This window comes from Oryx dammah, unplaced genomic scaffold, assembly GCF_014754425.2.
Source record: "Oryx dammah isolate SB20612 unplaced genomic scaffold, SCBI_Odam_1.1 HiC_scaffold_27, whole genome shotgun sequence".
Taxonomy (NCBI): domain Eukaryota; kingdom Metazoa; phylum Chordata; class Mammalia; order Artiodactyla; family Bovidae; genus Oryx; species Oryx dammah.
The window spans coordinates 10,675,956-10,699,039 of NW_024070211.1; the positions used below are offsets into that span (position 1 = coordinate 10,675,956).

At 38.2% G+C, this 23,084-nt stretch overlaps 1 protein-coding gene across 4 annotated transcripts in view; it reads right to left on the bottom strand.

Moving 5' to 3' along the window:
* Positions 1-23,084, bottom strand: part of EYA3 (EYA transcriptional coactivator and phosphatase 3) — a 95,910-nt gene that overhangs the window by 18,922 nt on the left and 53,904 nt on the right. For 2 of the 4 annotated variants that reach the window (XM_040229778.1, XM_040229777.1), the window contains exons 7-13: positions 20,890-21,027; positions 14,315-14,400; positions 11,796-11,979; positions 8,553-8,692; positions 4,419-4,502; positions 3,192-3,281; positions 1,066-1,124 (exon numbers count right to left, since the gene is read on the bottom strand). In XM_040229778.1, coding sequence (XP_040085712.1) covers positions 1,066-1,124; positions 3,192-3,281; positions 4,419-4,502; positions 8,553-8,692; positions 11,796-11,979; positions 14,315-14,400; positions 20,890-21,027 — 781 coding nt within the window. The remainder of the gene's footprint in view (positions 1-1,065; positions 1,125-3,191; positions 3,282-4,418; positions 4,503-8,552; positions 8,693-11,795; positions 11,980-14,314; positions 14,401-20,889; positions 21,028-23,084) is intronic. The other 2 variants (XM_040229780.1, XM_040229779.1) reach the window with 1 other exon arrangement.

Below are 23,084 nucleotides of genomic sequence, written 5' to 3' on the forward strand. Positions count from 1 at the left end.
GAGTGGGCTACCATTCCCTTCTCCAGGGGATCTTCCCCACCCAAGGACTGAACCAGGGTCTCCTATACTGCGGGTAGATTCTTTACCGTCTGAGCCACCAGGGAAGCCGACATACGTATACAAGAAACAAAAGAGCACTAGTGCTCAGAGGGGATCGTAAACTGCTTCAGAGCAAGCTTTTTCCTAAGGTGAGTAAAATCTCTTAAGAATGCTGCCCTTCACAGCTATGTAACATGCACGGCTGGATGCTGCTAGCGAAGGGAAACCTCTCCTCCTCAGTGCCGCGGGGCTGTCTGTGTCCTTACTAAGTGATGTGTCCAGATCTGCTCTAGAGTTGAGAATTCAGAGGAGACAATTTTAGGGTAGACACATGGAAAACCTTTTTGCCTATGGAAAGGGATAAACATTAATAAAATAAGTTAACATGAAAAGATGTGACAATTTTGTTTTTCTAAAAGTCTTTAGATATAAGGGAGACAAATTTTTGGATTATTCTTAGCTAAGACTAGAAGACCATAGCCAAGAGAGACAGGAGGGGACTGAGCAAGCATTTTGCCACGGAGACCTCCCTGGTTTAGCGTTCACTGTGATATTAATGTTTAAGATTGTCTTCCATACGGTCATTTGACACCACCAGACCCCCACCATATAACTTCCTTGGTGCTTATTTCTATCTGAGACTAACCAACCTTGGAAGCACACTTTTCTTGACTGAAAATCTGGCCAAAGAGAAACTAGTATATCCTTTACTTTGGAATGGTTTTGTCTCATTCCATCATGCTACCCAATCTCCAAGATTATACTTCAAAGTCTACTGTGTTGAGAAGGGCACTCCAGTGCTGGCACCACTGGCTCCCCACAACCATCGGAATTACTTTCTACTCTATATCCCATCACATTTTCTACGGTCACCTTCTCACACCGCATGCCATCATCAACTGTCTTTGTTTCTGTCTTCTCTAATGGACTTAGGGCCATGTCTTAACCAGCTTGTTTTCCTCGCAACCTGGTCAGTGTCTCGTGCGTAACCGGTACACTGATGTCTAAGGTCTCAGTGTTTCCTACCTCAAGTCTTGGCCGTTGTCATCAGAAGCCACGTCTTCCACATGCACCTGGTCACACTCCTGTTAAAAGACAAAGCCACCCATTATTTCATCCCAGAGAGCAGTTTTATTATCTCCATGATATATTGTAAAAATACCACAAACAACGGCAGGATGATGAAATACCTTATGGTTTCTTATGTGTGGAGGATCAGTCTCACCCCCGTTGCTGTCCAACTTCTTTAAAGGCCTAATTTGCATTCCTCAGTCTTCATGAAATCTTCCTCAGCCATACCAGCCCGCAGTTATGCTCTTATCTCAACAGTGCACTTTCCCCACAGCCCATGGGTATAAGCAGGCGCTCCCTTATATTGTGAGGTGTGCTTACGTCCTACATTAGCCTCTAAGTTCTATCACAGTGTAGGCCTCTTATGGCACAACCATATCTCACACCTCCTTTTGAACCCTTCAGTCTAGTCCAGTGCCCTTATGTAGCATGTACTCAGTAAGTTTTTGCAGACAAAAAAGATGCTGGTAGAGTGTGTGCAGTATCAAAACCGAGAATGACTGAAAGAGAAATTTGTAAATTCAAACTTACGAATTAGAAGAGGTCACCTAAGTCAATCTCCTCATATTTTAAAAGTGAGATAAAATGATTGGCCCAAGGTCATAAAACTAGTGAGTGGTAGAAAGAAACGAGAAGCAGCTTAGGTCTTTCAATTCGAATCCACGAGTTCTTTACTCTAAGCCCACACTACTACTGAGGTAAAATGCCACCCACTGCCTGATTTATGCCTCTGACACCACCTAGGGCGGTGCCATGGTGTCCACCTGCATCAGAATCCTCTGGGGAAGATTTTTTTAAATGTGTATTTTTGAATAGAATTTCTGTGAGTGAAGTCCTAGAGTCTTCATTTTTAACAAGCTCCCCAGGCGATTCTTATGCCCCCTAAAGTTGAGAACCACTGACCTGGGGGGCAGGAACACATTCAGGTCAAATTCTTCACAGAACTTTCAGTCCTGAGTGAGGACTATGTCTAGAAAATCATTACAAATACAATTTGGCAACAATTACTGGCACACAGTAGGTTTTCAATAAATGTTTGCTGAATAAAAACTATAATGTTCCAATTTATCAACATGTGAAGTTGATGGAAGATTAAAGCACTGTGGAGCTGACATAAAAGTATTGGAGTTTACAGCCCTACTAATTTAACTTGTTGGAGAACTGCTGAGTAGAACTAGACTGTGTTTGAAAAGAAAGAGGATTACTTTGTGTTTATTTTACTTTAAAATTTTCACTATTTAAAAAAGTAGGTAATACATGTCATACAGAGTTCAAAATTCAAAAGGACATTAAATGACAAATTTACTCCTTCCCACCTCAGTGTCTTGGGAAGGCATTCCCATCTTCAAACAGAACAACTGTTGCTAGTTCCTTGTGTAGGATAACTGCTTAACTGAGGCCCAGAATGGGGAGATAACTTTCCTAATTTGGTACTCGAGTCTGGTCCTCTGACTCCCAGTCCCGTGCTCTCTCCACTACATCATGTTTACCTCAAAGATGAACTCAAATGTCAAAGCCAAAACAATTAACCAAGAAGCTCTCAGTGTTCCCAGGTTTCCCTCCACCTAAATATAAAATGATCTGGACTTCACGGCTTACCTATACACGGACAATAAGCAGGTACAAAATACAACAAGTTAAGAGTAGCCCTCTACAGATCTGACAAATCAAGCGACTATCTTTTAAGAAGGTAAAACCGAAGAACAGTTAAAATATAATTAAGAGTACAACCAGTGCCACTTTCTATATATTATTTAATGTAGATGAGTAAATTAGAATGTTGGTTTATGTATCAGTGCTTTACCTGATGGGATGGTACTGCCCCAAGAGCTAGATTACTTCCAAATATGATAACAAAATCAAATTTTTGAGCCAATAAAACTGAAGCCCAGAAACAAGACTGTGCTGACCTAACCAAGGAACTATTTCTTCAAGACTATGTATACCTAAGTGCCCAGCTGGCCTTCCCATACCTACCCTGTTTAACCACACTTCCTCTAAACACAAAAGTCACAGTCTAAATAAATAAGTTATGGAACAAAGTGTTTCACTGAAGCACAGCAACAATTTAAAATGCCTACCTCTAGGTCATTGAAAAATAGATGTGTGTCAGCCACTTCAAAAATCATTTCTTCCATTGTTAAACCTGAGCCAATCACTACTGTTGGGTCCTGAAAGGCAATAAGAGAATTTGTTTGACTTGGCACTTACAGCACCAGTTCTTACCTCTAACTGTTTCAAAATTATTTGAAGTCAAGGCCAAAACAACACTGGTCCACAATAGTGCTTCTCACTATTACTGATGCAATTTCATTCACAGTTGTAAGAAGCTTAGATTGTGCAAAGTTAAAAATTTCAGGACTTTAACCCACTTGAAAAAAAAACAAAACAATTTTTGGAAAAATTCCCTGCTTCAGCAGAAATTCTAACTATTGCTAAAATATTGCTATTGTAATACTCATTATCTTACACACATACACAGTATAACTCTGGAAGTCAGTAATCTGACAATCTAAACAACCAGAAAATCAATAAAGAAATACTTGTAGGAAAACCAATGCACGTAGCTTTAAAAGGAACAATCAGACCTTCACTTAGAGGTGGTATGATCTTATTTTGTATACTTTCATAAACTTATGTTAGTTTACCCGCCTAGATACTAAAAGCCTATGGAAAATACTTCTAATAGAAACAAAGAGTGACAATAAGAAATAATTAGGAGTAGATAAAGTAGGATGGTAAATGAGGCAGATATTTTTATAAAATTTATTCACGGAAACAAACAAACAAAAAGGAACCTGGAGGTAATTCAGTCTAGAAATATACAGACAATACCTCATCCCTCTGTCAAAACTGATGTTACTACTGACGACTAAACTTAAATTCTGCTTGGTGCATCTTCATTTAAGAAGCTATACAATCTATTTTAGAAAGTTATTTAATATTTTAAATGTATAGATCTCACAGATTCTCAGCTAAATGAAATGCTCAGTTTGGACTGTCATGTGTGACAGATCAGTCTTTGGAGCAGGTTACCCTGAGACTCCACTCTATTTTGAGTCCAGTCCCATACTTAGTCTTTGCCACCCTCTACCAACTTCAGCTTTCAGTACTAGTCCGAGGTCTAGTTCCCAGCTTTATCAACTCTGCCTGACCATGTAGTCTGCCTGGTATAAGCCACCAGGTGAAGTTTTATGTAAAAGGTGAAAGGTCAATAGGTTAAGATGGAGAGAACAGAGACAGTGATCTTGGTTACCTGCACGCACAGAGAGGGACAGTTATAACAAAGGAAGAAAGACTCAAATTACCTTTCCATACTTCTGGGCATAGGATCCAGTAAGAAGGGAGTGGAAGATGATGATGGTTTCATCTAAGTCCCACAGAAATACCCGCTGAATGAGGGAAATATTTTAAAAAATGAGTGAACATCTTTTAAAATCATAGTAGAATGAAACAAGTAATCAATAACAGAAGAAAAACTGGGATATTCACACATATGTAAAAATTAATATAATCTTAAACAACCAATGGATAAAAAAGAAATAACAAGTGAAATTAGAAAATACCTTGGAATGAAGACCAAAAAACAACATACCATAATTTATGGGAGGCTGTGGAAACAGTTAAGAAGGCTTTTTTCTTTTCTTTTTAAGGCCACACTGCACAGCATGTGGAATCTTAGTCCCCCAACCAACCAGGGATCAAACCCACGCCCCCTGCATTGGAAGTAGGGAGTTTTAACCACTGGACCACCAAGAAAGTCCCAAAGGAAATTTATAGCTACAAATGTGTACCTTAAAAAAGATCTCAATCAATAACCAAACTGCACAATTTACGCTGCTAGACAAAGCCAGTAGAAGGAAGGAAAAAATAAAGGTTAGAAAAGGGTAGGAAAAAGCAGAAGGTAGGAAAAAAATAGAGAAAATCAATAAAACCAAAAGTTGGTTCTTAGACGAGATCTATATAATTGACAAGGTCTAGTCAGACTAGCTAAGAAAAAAGACAGACGACATAAATTAATAAAATCAGAAATGAAAGTGGGGATATTAATACCAATTTTAAAGAAATAAAAAGGATTTTATAATCCTTTACACTATGAAGAGTTATACACCAATAAATAATCTAGATGAAACAACAAATCCCTAGAAATATACAATGTGCCCAAACTGATTCATATAGGAAAAGAAAATCTGAATAGACCTTTAACTGAATCAATAATAAAAAACATCCCAAGAAAAGAAAAGGCCAGGGTCAGACGGTTTCACTGGTGAATTCTACCCAACACCAAAATCCTTCAAACCTTCCAAACAACTCAATAGGCAGAAACACTTCCTAATTCACTCTATGAAGCCAGCAATTCCCTGATACTGAAGTCAGATAAAGACAAGACAAGAAAACTACAGACCAATCTCTCATCTGAACACTGACTCAAAAACCTCAACAGAACAGTGGCAAACAAAGTTCAGCAGCGTATTGAATTATACATCAAGACCAAGTGGGATTTGTTCCCAGAATGCAATGGTTCAATGAAGGAAAAAAAAAAAAAAATCAATGTAATATACTGTACTAACTGAACAGAGGAAAAAACTCACATGGTCATCTCAACTGATGTAGAAAAAGCATTTGACAAAATTTAGCACACTTTCATTATAAAAACACTCAATATACTAGCAACTTCCTTATCATGATAAAGGTCATATATGAAAAACCTTCAGCTAATATCATACTCAATGGTGGAAAACTGGAAGTATTACCCCTGAGATTAGGAATAAAAGAAGTATGTCTCTGTTTTCATCACTTCTATTCAAACATGGTACTGGAAATTCTAGCCAGAATAAGGGTAAAAGAAATACCCAAGAAAAGGGTAAAAAGGGTACCCAAACTGGAAAGAAAGAAGTAAAATTACCTCTGTTCACAGATGATGTGATCTTATACAAAGAAAACCTTTAAGAACCCAAAAAAATTACTGAGAGCTAATAAAATGAATTCAGAAATCAGCTGTTTCTATAAGCTTGAAATGAATAATCCTAAAAGGAATTAAACAAAAGCATAAAAAATAATAAAATATTTAGGAATAAACTTAACTGATAGTTCAGGACTTATATACTAAATCCCTATCAAAATCCCAACACTGTTTTTTGTTGTTGTTGTTTTCCAACACTTTTTTAAAGAGATAGAAAAACTAACCTAAAGTTTGTACGAAATCTCAAGGGACCCTAAAGAGCCAAAATAGTCTTGAAAAAGAACAAAGTTGGATGACTCATGTTTCCTAATATTAAAACTTACTACAAAGCTACAGTAATCAAAATAGTGTGGTAGTAGCATAAAGACAGACACACAGACCAATGGAACAGAGAGAGCCCAGAAATAAACCCATATATGTATATGTGTATGTATATATATCCATATATATATATATAAAAAGAGAGAGAGTCGATTATTATTTCTGCAAGGATACCACGAACATAGGGGAAAAGAAAGCGTTTCCAAAACAAGGTCCTAAGGGAACTGAATATCCATGTGCAGAAAAAAAAAAAATTAGATCCTTACTTCACACTATGTACAAATTAACTCAATATGGATCAAGGACCTAAACTTAAGAGCTGAAACAATAAAATGCTTAGAAGAAATACAGGTGTTTTCATAACCTTAAATCCTTAAGTATAATACCAAAAGCACAAGTAATCAAAACAGAACTTCAAAATTTAAAACTGTTAACCATCAAAGGAAACCATCAAGAGAGTGAAAAGACAGTGCACAGAAAATATTTGCACATCATATTCTGCTAAGGGATTAAAATCTAGAATAAAGAACTCCTAAGATTCAAAAACAAACAAAACCCCCTAATTTAAAGAATGGGCAAAGGATTTAGACATTACTTCCAATAAAATAGACAAATGACCAATTCACACATGAAAAGATGTTCTATATTATTAGTCATTAAGGAAATGCAAATCAAAACCACAAAACACCATATCATTCCCATTAGGATGGAATACGAAGAAGACGGAAGCAACCGGAACCCTCGTATAGAGCTGGTAGGAATGTAAAATGGTGTAGTCATTTGGAAAACATTTTGGTGGTTCCTCAAAAAGCTGAACACAGAACTACTATATGGCCTACCAATTCTACTCCTAGGTTTATACCCAAAATAATTGAAAAGAGGGGCTCCAAGTGGTATTTTTGAGTATAGCAGTGTTCACAGCAGCTTTATTCACAATAGCTCAAAGGTGGAAAACCCCAAGTGTCCATCACAGATGAATGGATAAATAAGATGTGCTATATGTACACAATGGAGTTATGCAGCCATAAAAAGGAATGAAGTTCTGAAACATGCTACAGAATAGATGAACCTTGAAAATATTATGCTAGGTGAAGTAATAAGCCTGACACAGAAGGAAAGATTTTGTATGATGCCATTTATATGAAATGCCTAGAACAGGCAAATTTATAGTGACAGAAAGTAGAACAAAGGTTACCAAGGACTAATAGAAGGGGAGAATAGGAAGTTATTGCTTAATGAGTACACAGTTTGTAATCATGAAAAACTTCTGAACAACACTGTGAATGTACTTAAAACTGCACACTTATAAAATGGTAAATTTTATATATACTTTATCACAATTTAAAAAAACAAGTGAATTCTCAGTTTTTCCCATGAAATATATCAGGTCTTTAGATTTTCTGTCTTTCTCTCCCAGCCCATTCCCATCCTGCAAGTAACAAAAGGGAAAGGAGGTTCCAAACATTGCCTCAATTTACCAATGTCTTATGAACAACTGTCAATGGACTCATTTTTAAATATGGCCTTTTCTTCTCATTAAATGATCACATTATAGAAAAATTAAAGAAAACAAAAGACTAGTATCAAAACTCCATTATTATTAGAATTTTGTATGGCTTGCTAGTCTTTTTAATAATGAAGCCAAATGTACATCCATAATAAATTTATTAGGGTTTACAGAGTAAGTGAGAGCCAATCTTATTTACAAGTTACCAGATCTGGTTGCAGGTTTCACAGAAACTTGGCCTAAAGCACTTCAGCTCTGTCATTTTACTCTAAGATTCTGAAATGGAGAACAGGATGGCATTGCTTGTGATACCCTCTGCTTTTTCAATATGATGCACTGTTCTTTCTGTTTGCCTCTGGAATACAGAACAGATCGTTCTTTCCCTTAAAAAGTTACCTACCTAAATTTGAAAAAGCTTTTTCAAATTTGTTGGTAAAAAGGATCTGAAAGTGATATGGTAAAATGTGGGTACAGAGAAATGTGTTTTTACACTTCTCTTTTCACACTTGGCCAATTCATTTTCTACTGCTCAGGAATTAAACGGTACACAACATAGAACCCCATAATATCCATGAGTTTCAGAAATATATCTGACAAACTTAAGAGAAAAGAAAAAAGCAGGTGGTAACTCAAATGAGTTTCTTCCCATACTTCTAATTCACTGTCCTGGGAAGAGCTGGCGTCAGCTTTCCTCTTGCCCCGGTTCTTGCCAGTCATATTTTTCCTGGACTGGTCATCAGCATCTTTACTTGGTGTGGTCTGGGTCAAAGATGGGCTTGGAGAAGGGTCTCCTGAAAAGGAAAAGTAAGACATTGGTATTGCCAGTGTAGTCACAGGCTATAAGGACCAGAGCAGGGTCTCTGCCTTTAAGAATCATGTTGCAGGGATAAAGGCTGGGAAACCAAACTTTACTTAAGGAATTTGGAAACTCAGACCTAACAGCATGAAGAGTCATAACTAGAATTTGTATGCTTGCCTCCACAATGAAAAAACTTACCTATAAAGTCATTTTGCCCACACCCAAAAAATTAAGCCTGCAATCACTTTCTCAACTTGGTACAACTGACGTTTTGGTTCAGACAATTTTTGTTGTGAGGGGACATCCTGTACGTTTTAGAATGTTTGGTTAAGCAGTATCGGCCTCTACCCATTAGATGCCAGTAGCACCCCCTTCCCAGTGTGACAACCAAAAATGCTTCCATACATTGCCAAATATCCCTGGGTGTGGGGGCCTTAGGGTGGAAGCAGGAGGCACAAAACTACCTCCAGTTGAAAACCACCACCCTAGATTTATTTACCAACTTAAATAAAATACAGAAAGCAGTAGGTTGCAGCAAGCTACCCTCTAAACTTATAATTGGTGAAATTTATACTGACTTTATTTTTCTGGGCTCCAAAATCACTGTGGATGGTGACTGCAGCCATGAAATTAAAAGTCGCTTGCTCCCTGGAAGGAAAGTTATGACTAACCTAGATAGTATATTAAAAAGCAGAGGCATTACTTTGTCAACAAAGGTCCGTCTAGTCAAGGCTATGGTTTTTCCAGTAGTCATGTATGGATGTGAGAGTTGGACTATAAAGAAAATTGAGTGCCAAAGAATTGATGCTTTCAAACTGTGGTGTTGGAAAAGACTCTTGAGAGTCTCTTGGACTGCAAGGAGATCCAACCAGTCCATCCTAAAGGAGATCAGTCCTGGGTGTTCATTCGAAGGACTGATGTTGAAGCTGAAACTCCAATACTTTGGCCACCTGATGCGAAGAGCTGACTCATTTGAAAAGACCCTGATGCTGGGAAAATTGAGGGCAGGAGGAGAAGGGGATGACAGAGGATGAGATGGCTGGATGGTATCACTGACACAATGGACATGGGTTTGGGTGGACTCCGGGAGTTAGTGATGGACAGGGAGGCCTGGTGTGCTGCAGTTCATGGGGTTGCAAAGACTCGGGACTGAGTGACTGAACTGAACTGAACTGATATTGAGAAAACAGTCTACTTTCTTCAACAAATAAATTACACAGGAAAGAAAAAGAGAGAGGGGAATTTATAGGTTAGAACAAAATATATATCCACCAATCACAATGTATGGACCTTGAAAGTGAAAGTCGCTCAGTCGTGTCTGACTCTTTGCAACCCCATGGACTATACAGTTCATGGAATTCTCCAGGATAGAATACTGGAGTGGGTAGCCTTTCTCTTCTCCAGGGGATCTTCCCAACCCAGGGATCGAACCCAGGTCTCCTGCATTGCAGGTGGATTCTTTACTAGCTGAGCCACAAGGGAAGCCCTTACTTGGACTTTATGAAAAAACTAGAAATATGAATACCCTTAGGCATTAAGGAATTATTGTTGAATTATTTTATATGGGATAATGGCATTGTGGTTATGTTATCAAGCATTTATCTTTTAGAGACATGAGACCTGGAATTTGAGGAGGAAATTAGATGAAGTATAGTTGAAACATACCAGGTCAAGGACTGATGCTGAAGCTGAAGCTCCAATACTTTGGCTACCTCATGTGAAGAGTTGACTCATTGGAAAAGACCCTGATGCTTGGAGGGATTGGGGACGACAGAGGATGAGATGCCTGGATGGCATCACCGACTTGATGGACATGAGTTTGAGTGAACTCCAGGAGTTGGTGATGGACAGGGAGGCCTGGTGTGCTGTGATTCATGGGGTTGCAAAGAGTCGGACATGACTGAGCGACTGAACTGAACTGACGTCACCAGGTAATGCTAATGGTAAAGAGCCCGCCTGCCAATGCAGGAGATATAAGAGATACAGGTTTGATCCCTGCATCGGGAAGACCTCTGGAGAAGGGAATGGCAACCTACTCCATTATTCTTGCCTAGAGAATCCCATGGACAGAGGAGCCTGGTGGGTTACAGTCCATAGGGTCACAAAGAGTCAGACATGACTGAAGTGACTTAGTACACACACACAGCTGAAACAAGATTGCCTATAAGTTGTTAACTGTTGAAGTTGGATGACAGATATATAAGGGTTCACTATACTATTCTGACAACTTCTGCCTATGTTTGAAATTCTCCATTATTAAAAAGTTAAAATTGTTATGAAGGACAAAGATATTTAGAGAAATGAATTAAAAACTAAGGTATTAAGGCACATAGTGATTTCAATGTTACGCAGGTTTGAAGCAGTGGCCATCTGTATGTCCATCTATTTAGAAGACTAGTAGTAGAGGCAAGATGCACAGAGAACAGCAGACCACTGCTTTTAAAAATGCGTCAGTGTTAACGATAAACAGTCCTCCTTCAAGTTAAAGAATGTAACAGCAAAACACCAAATTTTCATGAAAAATAGAGATAAATAAAAAGTATGTGCATATGTTTACTGAAAGTTTAAGTCTTTATGTCAGGATATTAAAATCTGGACACCATAATTCACTGATTCATTGCCAAGGTAGAAGTTTAAATTTGTAGGTTAAATTCTATGTATTTCTTTGGGGGAAAAGGACCACAGCTTTTCTCAAAATCTTAAAGGGATCCATGACACAGGAAAAGTTAAGAACTACCACCCTGCGGTGTAACCAGAAGTCCAACTGATGCACAGACTAAAACTGGGCTTCTCCAACTGTTACAAAACGTGCTGAGATTCTGAAGTTCTCTGTGACAAGCTACAGGGAGGGTAGAGTGGGAGTCAGAAATAAAGTCTTTTCATTCTTGGGTCCTTTTCTGTTCACAACATCAAGTTTTATATTCAGTCTGCCAATGACTCATCACAGTCTGGATACAGTGTTAAAAATACCCCTCAACTGAGAGGGAAAGCCAAGAGCATGGTAACAGCGACTTAGATAAGATCAAAATAATCTTCACCATCACTGGCTGGATGAAATGCCCTTAAGCCAAAGTTTTTAGAGCTGCAGAGCTTACCAGAGGCAAGTCTGGGTGCTGCAGCTGCAGGTACCATGACCCTGGGCTTCTCCGTCTGGTATGTGGCTGCTGCTAAGGTGGTATTCTCAGCATCACTGTTAGTCTGGCCTGTGACTCCAAAGCTGGAGCTGGGGTAGCAAGCTTGGTACTGACTCTGACCAAGGATGGTATAGGTGGGATAGTCCTGTAGGTCAAAGGGAATAAAGGAGGAAAACAAGACTCAGAAAGAAAAAAAACACGAATTTCAATACCAAAGACTTTCATGTCCCTCTGTCTCATAATTATTTCCTTAAAACATTAACTTGACTTCTCGTTTACGCACCTATGTAGTTTTCCACCTAAGCCAATGATTTTTCAAAATGCATTCTGTGGACATCCAAGAGTAAAGAGGAGATGCTAGAGTAAGGCTGAGAGGGAAGCGTCCCATGCATTGTACACATAATGTCCATTTTCTACTATAATATTCTTTCTCTCCTACTTTATGTACAGAATTTCTGCATAAATTTTTGCACAGAATTTTGTAAGGAAAGATTCTACACTTTAAGAAGTTTATATACCACTGCACTAGATGGCAGTGCTTTTAAGGACAGATGAGCGTGAACAAAAAAAGCACATATCCTTCATAGTTTCCCAGTTTAAAAGCAGCATGCTGCTGCTGCTAAGCTGCTTCAGTCGTGTCCGACTCTGTGCGACCCCAGAGACAGCAGCCCACCAGGCTCCCCCCCATCCCTGGGATTCTCCAGGGAAGAACACTGGAGTGGGTTGCCATTTCCTTCTCCAAAAACTGAGTATATCTCTCTTTAAAAAAAAAAAAAATCACATCTTCTTTAAAAATAAAGTTATTTCAAAATAACTCAGGGGAACTTCTGGTAGTTACATAGGCACACACATGACAAAATTTATCAGGTCATACACTGGAACCTGTGTGGTTTACTGTATGTCAATTAAACCTTAAAAAAGCTGTAAAGAATGGGTATTATGCACAGCTCAAACACATCTTAAAAAATTCCACTGATATTGATACTAGTGACAAGTAGGAAGATGCTAATTGATCAGATCAATTATTTATAAAGAGTACTGAGCATCTACCATAAGCCAAATATAATTCTGTGTGTGTGTGTGTGGGTGTGGGTGTTGGTGCATGGACAGGAAAAAGAAATATTAAAGAAAAGAGTAAGTCATATTAGCTGAACTCAGGGAGTTAAAAATCCAGCAGGATATAAGGCAAAAATACTTCCAACCAGTTAGCGATAAAAAACGAAAAAGCAGAGACTTCCCTGGCAGTCCAGTGGTTAAAACTCCGAGCTTCCACTGCAGAGGGCATGGTTCAATCCCTAGACCGAGATCCATAGGCTGTGTGGTGTGGCCAAAAAAAATAAATAAATAAAAGCAAGAAAGAATTCCAGGAATGGTTGGATCAGGGCTGGGTAAGGGAAAAAAAAAAAAGAAGATGACTGGTCTGCTTTTAGGTGTAGGTATATTAAAAAATAGTGTGCGTTCTAAGTCGCTTCAGTCATTTCTAACTCTTCATGACCCTGTGGACTGTAGCCTGACAGGCTCCTCCGGGCAAGAATACGGAGTGGATTGCCATGCCCTCTTCCAGGGGATCTTCCCGACCCAGGGATCAAACCTGTGTCTCTTATGTCTCCTGCATTGACAGGTAGATAACTGACAAGAATTGAGACACCGTAGGAAAAAGCGGCATTCCTTTTGGAGGATAATGAACAGCAGGAAGGGTGGAAAGAAACGTTGGTTTTAGATATGGTTAACTTAGGGAAACAACAGGATATTAAAGGAAAAAAGCCAATCAATCAGCAGGAAGCCTGTAGATATCATGAGGTCAGGACTAGACTCTTCATTTTGGAAGTAGTAAATGGACACTGTGACTGTGTAAACATTCCTGGGGATGAAACAGTAAACATGTGGAAAACTAAATACAGACTGTCCATGACCGAAGGCAGGATATGAAAGGGAGAGAGACGTTACTCTGAAGAGTTCCAGGTACACAGCAGGAACTCAATAAATACTTGGGGACTAGAAGAATGAACAAATACAAAAGGAGTCAAACATAAAATGTGAACCAGAATAGTTAACTGCAGCCAGGAGAAAAGATCCATGGAGACTGGTTGATAATATTAATTGCTACAGAGAAAACAACAACAAATAAAAACATAACAACAAAACCAAAAAACTTCTAAAACACTGAATATGTTACCAGTGATCTAAACATAAAGTTAGCACAACAGTGATCAAGACCAGACCACAAGGAATTTACAACAAAATGAGGGGCTAAACAGGGAGCAGATACAATCACATCATTCAGTCTTGGCAGAGGAGTGAGAGAGACTGGATAGTGGCCTGAGAAACCATCCTAGGTCCTGCTCTGGGAGCATCCAGAAAAAGGTCTCTCCACGGCCCATACTGGTTGTTTCTTAGAAATGGCAAACTGGTAATGAAAAGAAGGGAGGAAGAGCTAGTGAGATGAACAGTATCAAACAGGATGAACAGGAGCACCGTACCTGGTTTGAGATGCTGGAAACTGCTGCTGTTGGAACATTGGCAATAGCAGATGAAGTGGGCATCAGGCTGGCGTTTGTGCTTGAAGCTATAAGATTGAAAGTGTTAAAAGAGATTATGGGAAAGGCTGAAAGAAACTGAAAATATATTCTGTCCTAAGTAAACAGATTGACAAGGAGATAAGAAACATTGGCAAAGGAAATAAATACTAGATACCAGTTTTTCTCTTTTGCATGCTATACCTTAATTGAGATTTAATTAGAAATAAAGTAGTTTACACATTTTTCCTGTTTCAACTTGAGTCTTCAACTATTCCTACTAAAGTCACTATTCCTACTAAAGTCCTAGAAGGACACAACACAATGCCCTGCTTCATGCTAATGATACTAAGGAAATCAGAAGCTAAACCAAATCATTCCAGTCCATCTTCTCTGGCAGCTGCAAAATAACTCACCTGCAGTGTGACCTACTGACACCAGTAAAAACAACAAAAGCTCTGGCAAATCCACATGTAATTCCTATACTGTGATATTTACTGTCACTTGCCCCAAATCAGGCCTTTTCTGATGCAACACAATTACTTTGAGCAACTGAGGTAGCTCTCCAAATTCTAAAGTATTTGGGGTTGCTTCAACAAACACCATGTTCTGGCATTTAATGATTTCACCAATGAGCTTAGGAAAACTCAGAAAGTATTCAATACTATTCTGGTCAGGTAAAAAATTTTAAGCTACTTAGGCTACCTGTGTCAGGACAAGGAATTTGGGTTAAGTTTTCCACACCCTTCTATCACAAATTCCACTCGCATTTTAATCAAATCCTCCGTGACTAGCATTTGCCACATTGATTTTTTTTTCCAGGTGGACAATATAAGTGAAATTGTGAGGCACTTACTGCTCTTGAACTTCTCCTTCACTCATCATAAACATACTTACACTTGGTTCCTACTGCAGTGACACACACAATAAAAGTTCACCATCAGGTAGATCAGCCTGTCTGACTACCTATCCCACTGGTGACAAAGTCCTCAGAGGGAAAGTTATTAGGAAAATCTCCATTAACAGTAGTGCAGGTGAACAAATGTGGCAGAAACTTGAGCGTACTGGTCAAAATCAGAGGGAATGTTTATCCCTTTCCTCAAGGCTACTCTGCTTAAAGTCCAGAAGAGACTCAAGCAAGTTAGACGTAGGGAACAGCTACTGATGCAACAGTAGCTTCAGAAGACTTGGGACAAAGAAGAAGAGTTCATTTGTCCACAGTCACAGAGTTAAAGGCAAACAGCCAAACGATAATTGGGATCTCCCAATTCTTCATTCAGTGCCCTTTCTTTCCTGAGTTAGGAATCAGATTTCCTCACTTCTAAGGGAGATTTCCTTTTCTATGGTACTCCCTCCCCCAGGTAAATGAAAGGATTCTTATTTACTTTCTTAAACCCAACAACTAAATGAAACAGATTTTATAGTCTTATAGATAATATTTTCTTCCCATCAATATTTTTCTCCCTAAGGGGAAGTCCTAAGAAATTACTGTATATAAGCTAGATGATTCTGTAAGTAGCTTTTAAATTATTCTTGAAGGAAAAGAATTTTGGGTACATTCCAGATGCTATTACTAGTACATTATGCTAGGCAGGCCTGTTGGCTGAACATAGGTGATTTAATGTGGGGAAGAAAATGAAGAATTTACTTAATCTCTCAAGGTTATCTCTTCCAGCAAAGTCTGTTTCTAGATCAATTTTTCTTTAGCTCTAGTCCTAGCATACACTCCTCTGTTCCTCCTGCTGCTGCTGCTAAGGCACTTCAGTCGTGTCCGATTCTGTGCGACCCCATAGATGGCTCCAGGCAAGAACACTGGAGTGGGTTGCCATTTCACTTTTCAATGCATGAAAGTGAAAAGTGAAAGTGAAGTCGCTCAGTCGTGTCCAACTCTTCGCGACCCCATGGACTGCAGCCTACCAGGCTCCTCCGTCCATGGGATTTTCCAGGCAAGAGTACTGGAGTGGGGTGCCATTTCCTTCTCCATCTGTTCCTATTTACCTTTAATTCTGTTCTACCTTCTTAATAATTTATAAATGGTTAGAGGTTCAACTTATTCATATCTGATCTCTACACACACACAGGGAAAAAGGTATTCTGATAAGGCAGTTTTATAAATTTAACAATTTTCAGATCGCTTACTGGAGGTAAAAAGGTAGACCTAGAAAACAACTGGCCACACACTCTAATATCCATGACAGGAAGTTTAATGTCTTGATTAGCTAGTTGCTGATATCAAGTTTTTAACAAGTACAGTACTATAAACATCACAAATTTCTCTCGGCAATAGTGGCTTCCATTATAGAAAATGTTGGTCTGCTAACCTAGAAAGTTTACAGGGCTGCTTAATAACAGTTCTTTCCTCAACTCAATCAAATCATTCCTGAAGTGTCATTCATTTACTCATCTGTTCATCAAACCAGGGTGTACTATGTGCCCAGAAACTGTTCCAGTCACTGGGAATAGAGGAGTGAAGACAATGCCTGCCCTCATGTTATTTAAATTCTAGTGATATAAGTCAGATGACAATTAAGTAATATTTATTTAGGTTCTTGTAACCAGCATTGAACTCAGGCTAAACTCACCTTAAAATATACACAATCACTACATGCCCCACCTCCTGCACTATGACAAAAAGTCAGGCATCTCAAAAAAAAAAAAAAAAGCACTGATCATCCCACAGAAATATGTATGTAGGTCTCAACAACAACAAATTCAACTGCTGACTTAAAAAAACAGAAGCAGCAGCAATAAAATATGCAACAAAAAGAATAAATTTCTAGGATCATTTAAAACTCAAGCAATAACTCCTACTGATATATATATATATATAAAGACTATTAGCTCCCCAAGTGCCAATGGGATGGCCAACTGTTTTTGGATAGTTTCCACTCCTGTTTTGACAATGAAACTGTGAAATCATAGGAAGATAAGCTTCTGAGAACCATACCCCACTCAAGGTCCACCTGCAAGTCAGGATACACAGACAGCTTTAATGAGAAGGCAGTGGTTACAGAACTGTGAGAGGCATAGTTATGTGACATTAGCCCACAGCTGGAGGGTAACCCAAGCGTTAATGGCACATAGAAGTTGGTGCAAGATTTAGATCCTACCCACCTCACTAATTTTATATATGTCTCTCCACCACCCTTGCTCGCCCCAGTTTTCGAGTTACTGAAAATAAGACCCTCTTTCTCACTTGAGGACCTTTGCGATGTCGCTCTTGCTGCCTCGATTGTTCTCCCCGGCCTGTCCCTCTTGCCCTCCAGCTTGATGGTTCCCGCTCAGCATGTCTACATCCACAGAGACTCTGACTCCTCTATTAGAACAAACTCCTTTCTTGTCTTCCCAATCACAACAACCAGTTCTTTTCCCCTTTCAAAGCACTTTTCAAAATTTATTTCTCCCTTTACTTCTTTGTCCTCTGCCTCCCCTCCTAGTCCATAAGCTCCATGAAGGCAGAATCTTGCTAAACAGGGAGGCCTGGCGTGCTGCAATTCATGGGGTCGCAAAGAGTCGGACACAACTGAGCGACTGAACTGAACATCTAGCAAAATGCCTGGCCTGTAATAAGTGATGCTCAATAAATACTCATGGGATTTATAAATAATAGCATGTCAAGGTTATCAGAAACAAGCGAAGTGTGAAAAACTGCAGTCAAGAGAAGACTAAAATAACATGACAATCAAATGAAATGTGGTGTCTTGGATGACATCCTGGAATAGAAAAAGGACATCAGGTAAAAACTAAGGCAACCTAAGTAAACCTATGATTTAATTAATAATAATGTACCAATATTAGTTCATTAATCATAACAAATGTTCCATTCTAATGTGAGATATTAGTAATAAGGAAAACTGCATGTAGGGAAGGGGATATATAACTCTATCATCTGTCATCAATAAAAAATAAGAGTCTAAGAAAATACAAAACAAATCTAGTCAACAAAAAACTGTTATGTGTCACCAACACTATTCGATCCCAGAGACATTCACTGAAAATCAAGGCTGGGTTAAAATTAATTTTGAAAATTCTAAAACTAATTTTACTATTTGAATTTTAATTATTTTAACCATTTCAACTCAAGAAAATAACCAGAGATCTGGCCATAGTCACAGACACTCTAGGAAAAGGTTGATATAAAGAACCCAAAACTATTTAATCAAAGAGTTTTCATGAGCATTGAAGTAGAAACTAAACAAAAGGTTTTGATCAGAATTGATCAAGCCAGAAGTGGAATTTGCTATAATTTCTCTAATTTCTCCAGGGAAGATGGACTATTGTCAACTGTTGAAAGCTTTTGGAGGGGATGAGGGGCCATCTTGATTACTTAAAAAAAAAAAATCAGTACAATGCTCCTTGCTTTTATTCCATGCTGTGACTGGGTAGTTACACGGGAGTGGGTGGGGAGTGGGGGGAGATGAAGCCCTGGAGAGCTAAATAACATTCATTAGCCAAGCTAGTGGAAATGAAAAGTAGGTGTGAGAAGAGTGATACTGATAGTGGAGAATTCAAGTACTCAAATGTGCCCAAAACATCCATATTTCATTTCAGCCAATTGTTACTACCTTCTTTCTACCAACTTTTTCTCAGAATAAATGGCAAAAATGGACAACTTGATGGTTAATTTCTGCCTTAATTTCTACCCTGTGCCAAAGCTGCAATGAAGGATATAAAGGGCCAACAGATTAACCAGAAAAGGGAAGGGAAATGAATTTGAATACTTGCTAGTACAGGTTCACAGTTTGGGGAGCTGATATTGATACCATGACTTCAATACTGAAAATCATACACATTACACTCATGTGCTAGGGCCAGACTGCCCAGCTTACATCCTTGACTTATCCACTGTGTCTTATGTGTCAAATCTGCAAAATGAGATTAGTGACAGTACTTCCCTCATAGGCGTGTTATGATTACATGAGTAACACTTATCTGCTGCTAAAACAATGCTAAACATGTAATACAAACTTAATAAATACCAACAATAATCATTAGCACAATGGAGGAAACTGGGTTAACTGATCTAAAGGGAAAAAATGTACTAAAAGGTAAAGAAATTAGGATATGGCAAATTAAGTCACAGAATGGCTTTGTGACTTTTTCTTTAAAGCAATGGGTCTTAAAAGACCCCCACAAGGTGGTTCTTCTTGTTTTACAAGAAGGGAGAAGTTAAGCTCAGCTACCAGGTTCCACAAATTCAAGATACAAGTACAGAGGAGGAGTGGTGGTTCTACACCTTGGAAGAGTATTATTAATATAACAGAAGAGAACTTGCTTTTCTTTCATGACCAAGGTGTAGTCATCAGAGATATAAATGTTTTGGAGGGACTTGTCTACTAGACTTGCCTGGATGTAGTTGGACCCCAAAGCCTACCAACCTAGAGAAACACTTTATAAAAATGAAGAGGGTTAGAGGAGAAGATAAAGTCATGCTCTTAAGTTTTTCCCTTCTGGCTTGTTCCTATTTTAGAAAGAAAGAAGGGGGAAAGCGGGGGGGTGGGGGGGTGGGGCGGGAATAAGAAAAGAGGAGACACGGTAAAATAATTAAGAGAAGAGGAGACTTGCTAAACAATAGGAGATAGAGGTAGCTCAGAGTAAGGTCTTAGGAACGTAACCAGTTCTGTTCCCAAAAGGCCAAGAAAAAAGTAGTTCTTAATCATTTTATTGAAAACAGTTAACACCAAAAATCAAAACATTTTGTTTAATATAATCTAAATAAAAACATTTTTTATCCTCAAAGTTTGTATCTTAAGAATACCTCAGACCAGCTGTCGCTATCCTAACTTCATCTCTCTAGCATCACCATTTTATAAAGAATAATATTTAAAAGCTGGGAGAAAGGAGGCAGATGAGAAGCCAAGTTGATGGACATTAATTCCCCACTTGGAGCAATGACAAATTCCCTGCATTGGACTTGAAAGGAGAGGGAATTAACTCCATAGTGCCTTTCAAGTTTCTTTGTCTTCATTTCTAATAGTCCTGTCTTAATTCTAACTTTTCAGAAGAAAAATTCAGGAAGGCAGAGAGGTTTAGAGTTCAAGCTTTAATGCTATGCTTTTCATCACAAAATAGAAACAAGACTGAATTTTGGCGCAAGAAAAATGCTTACCAAGAAGTACAAAATGGGGGAGGAGGTACGACAAAAACCACAGCAGAAAAGCAGCACACACCTCACAGAGCAGCACTCATCTCATGTTCCATTCTGTTTGGACTCCACAGAAAAGAAGCAGCAGAGCTCTAACCTACAGTCTTCTGCTCGTTTACAGGACAAAATGTCACTGGAAACAGACTAGAACAAAATCAGACAGGTCTTCTGGACACCAACATGCAAAAGAGGAATCTTCAATTCTATTAAGCAGTTCACGAAGGCTTAAACTACTTATGAACCTCACTCCTAAGTTCTGGTTTGTCTAACACAAAAAGCATGCACAAATGTAAATATCCTGTATTACCCAATATGTTTGGAGATACAGGTAGATTAAAAACAAAAAACAGTAATAAAAAAAAAAAATGAAACACACACAACCATGCCTGTTTACCTTGAATGGGATAAGAATAATGTGCTGGGCTTGGCTGGCTTGTGGTTAACCCTGTAGTGCAGGTAAGAACACTGTGTTGACTTGGAGATGGAGTCTGAATTAAACCACTTTCAGGTTTCATACCTGGCCACAATGCACCTGAATCAGATAAATTGGACCAATTACAAACAATACACTGGGACTGAGGAGCATATCAGCCAGTAGGTTTAAAAATCTAAATCTTAAAACAATAATAAATTTGCTTGTAAGAGAAAATTACTGAATCTCCCACTCATCATATACCACAAGCAAATACAATTTCAAAGAATTGAGAGTGGGGCCATAGAAATAAAAATCCTGTCAAAAACCCCAATAGTAATATACATATATAAGTTCACCTCAATGGTTGGGGGAAATTGTTCAGGAGTCAGAAAAAGAGCTACTGACACCCAAGCATTGTTGTAAAGAGTGTCTGACATTCAAATTATTTGTGTGCACTGTCAAGGTGGGAGATATTCCACATACATTTAAAATTCACTTACCCATTAAATAAGAACCAGATTTTTCTAAAATGTATATATACTTCTCTGCCTCCTTAAGCTGGTTATTTTGTTACCTTTGTTTCTTCTGATTAGGAAAGATATACCTGCTTACTTTCATAAATTAAAAACATTAACAGAAATATGTAATTCCTAATTTTTAGAAAAAATAAAGTCACATATAATCCCATCATCCAGACTTAACCACTATTCACAGTTTGCATAAGAGCCACTAAGATTTCTTCTGATTACAATCTTGTTTTTCCTTTTTAATAAAAATGGGATGTTACCTGCTGTTCATAATTTACTCTTCCATGTAATATCTGAGAGACATCTCTCCCTGTCAGAACATAAAAATCCACCTCACACTGACAGATATCACAGCTATTCACTTTTTTTTTTTCAATCACAATGCTCCTAGGTGGCAATCTTTTAAAAATATATTCATACCCTTTCCTATCTTCTTAGCAGGGGGAACATACCTTTTTTCAGAATTATTGTTTCCAAGAGCACTTCTGTGCTGTGCTATGTACATTACAGAAACATCCCAGAGACTACTACAGTATGTCAAAACATCTGCTTAGCACTAAGCAGAACTCAATTACAGTTCTATGATTTGGAGGTTCTTTATCTCTTTGCCTTTCCTCTGTGATCTGTCACTTCTTGACAATCCTCTGTTTCTGGTTGTATCTCCTTTTTCATCTGCAGTAAACTAGGAAACCGTAAGAAAAGCATGCTTCTACATGAGAGTCTAAGGATATCCTTTATGAATGAATTGTTTCTGTCATAATTTTGGCTATGCAAAAGTCTATGAAAAACCTCACTGTGCTCTGAATAGTTATGGCTATTGGATCAATATAGTTGAAGCTGATAAGTGGGTCCAAGAAGATTCATCGATGAAACACATTCCATAGGAAATCAGTATGAAGGTCAGCCACAGCTTCAAATTCAGTATTACCTTATTTCACATACTCTTAATCTGGTAAGAAATGTATAAATATATAATGCTTTGATAGTAAAGACCTCTGCTTCACCATGGCATTCAGATACCTTAGTGTAACTGAGATCTATAAAATCTGTTGATAAGTAAATGTAAGAACAGTAAAAGGAGATGTGAAAATCTTAAAAGGCTGACAATGGAACATGGTAACTGCCTTGTCTCAAACTGTTTTTTTTTTTTTAATTGAAGTACAGTTAAAATGTTGTACTAGTTTCTGCTGTATGACAAGGTGATTCATATATACATGTATATATACATATACACACACACACGCAGATTCTTTTCCATTATAGGTTATTATAAAATATGAAGTATAGTTTCTTGTGCTATACAGTATAGGTTCTTGTTGTTTACCTATTTTATATATTGTAGTGGGTATATGTTAATCCCAAACTCCTAATTTATCAAACCCTTAAAGCATTAAAAAGTCATAGTTTTTTCTCACCTATTAAACACATGAAATAACTTATTTGAAGAGATTAAGAAACACCAACATCTTAGCATGAATTAGAAGGGCCGTCCCCCTCCTTACTTAGTTCATGATGATTTTAAGTCTTGTCCAGGTAAGCCACAGCTAAAGTCCTTGCTATGGTTGACATTTAACAATAAAAAATACTTCAGAATGTAGTTTTTTAAACATTCATGATGTGAAATTTGAATCAGTGCTTAGACTCTTG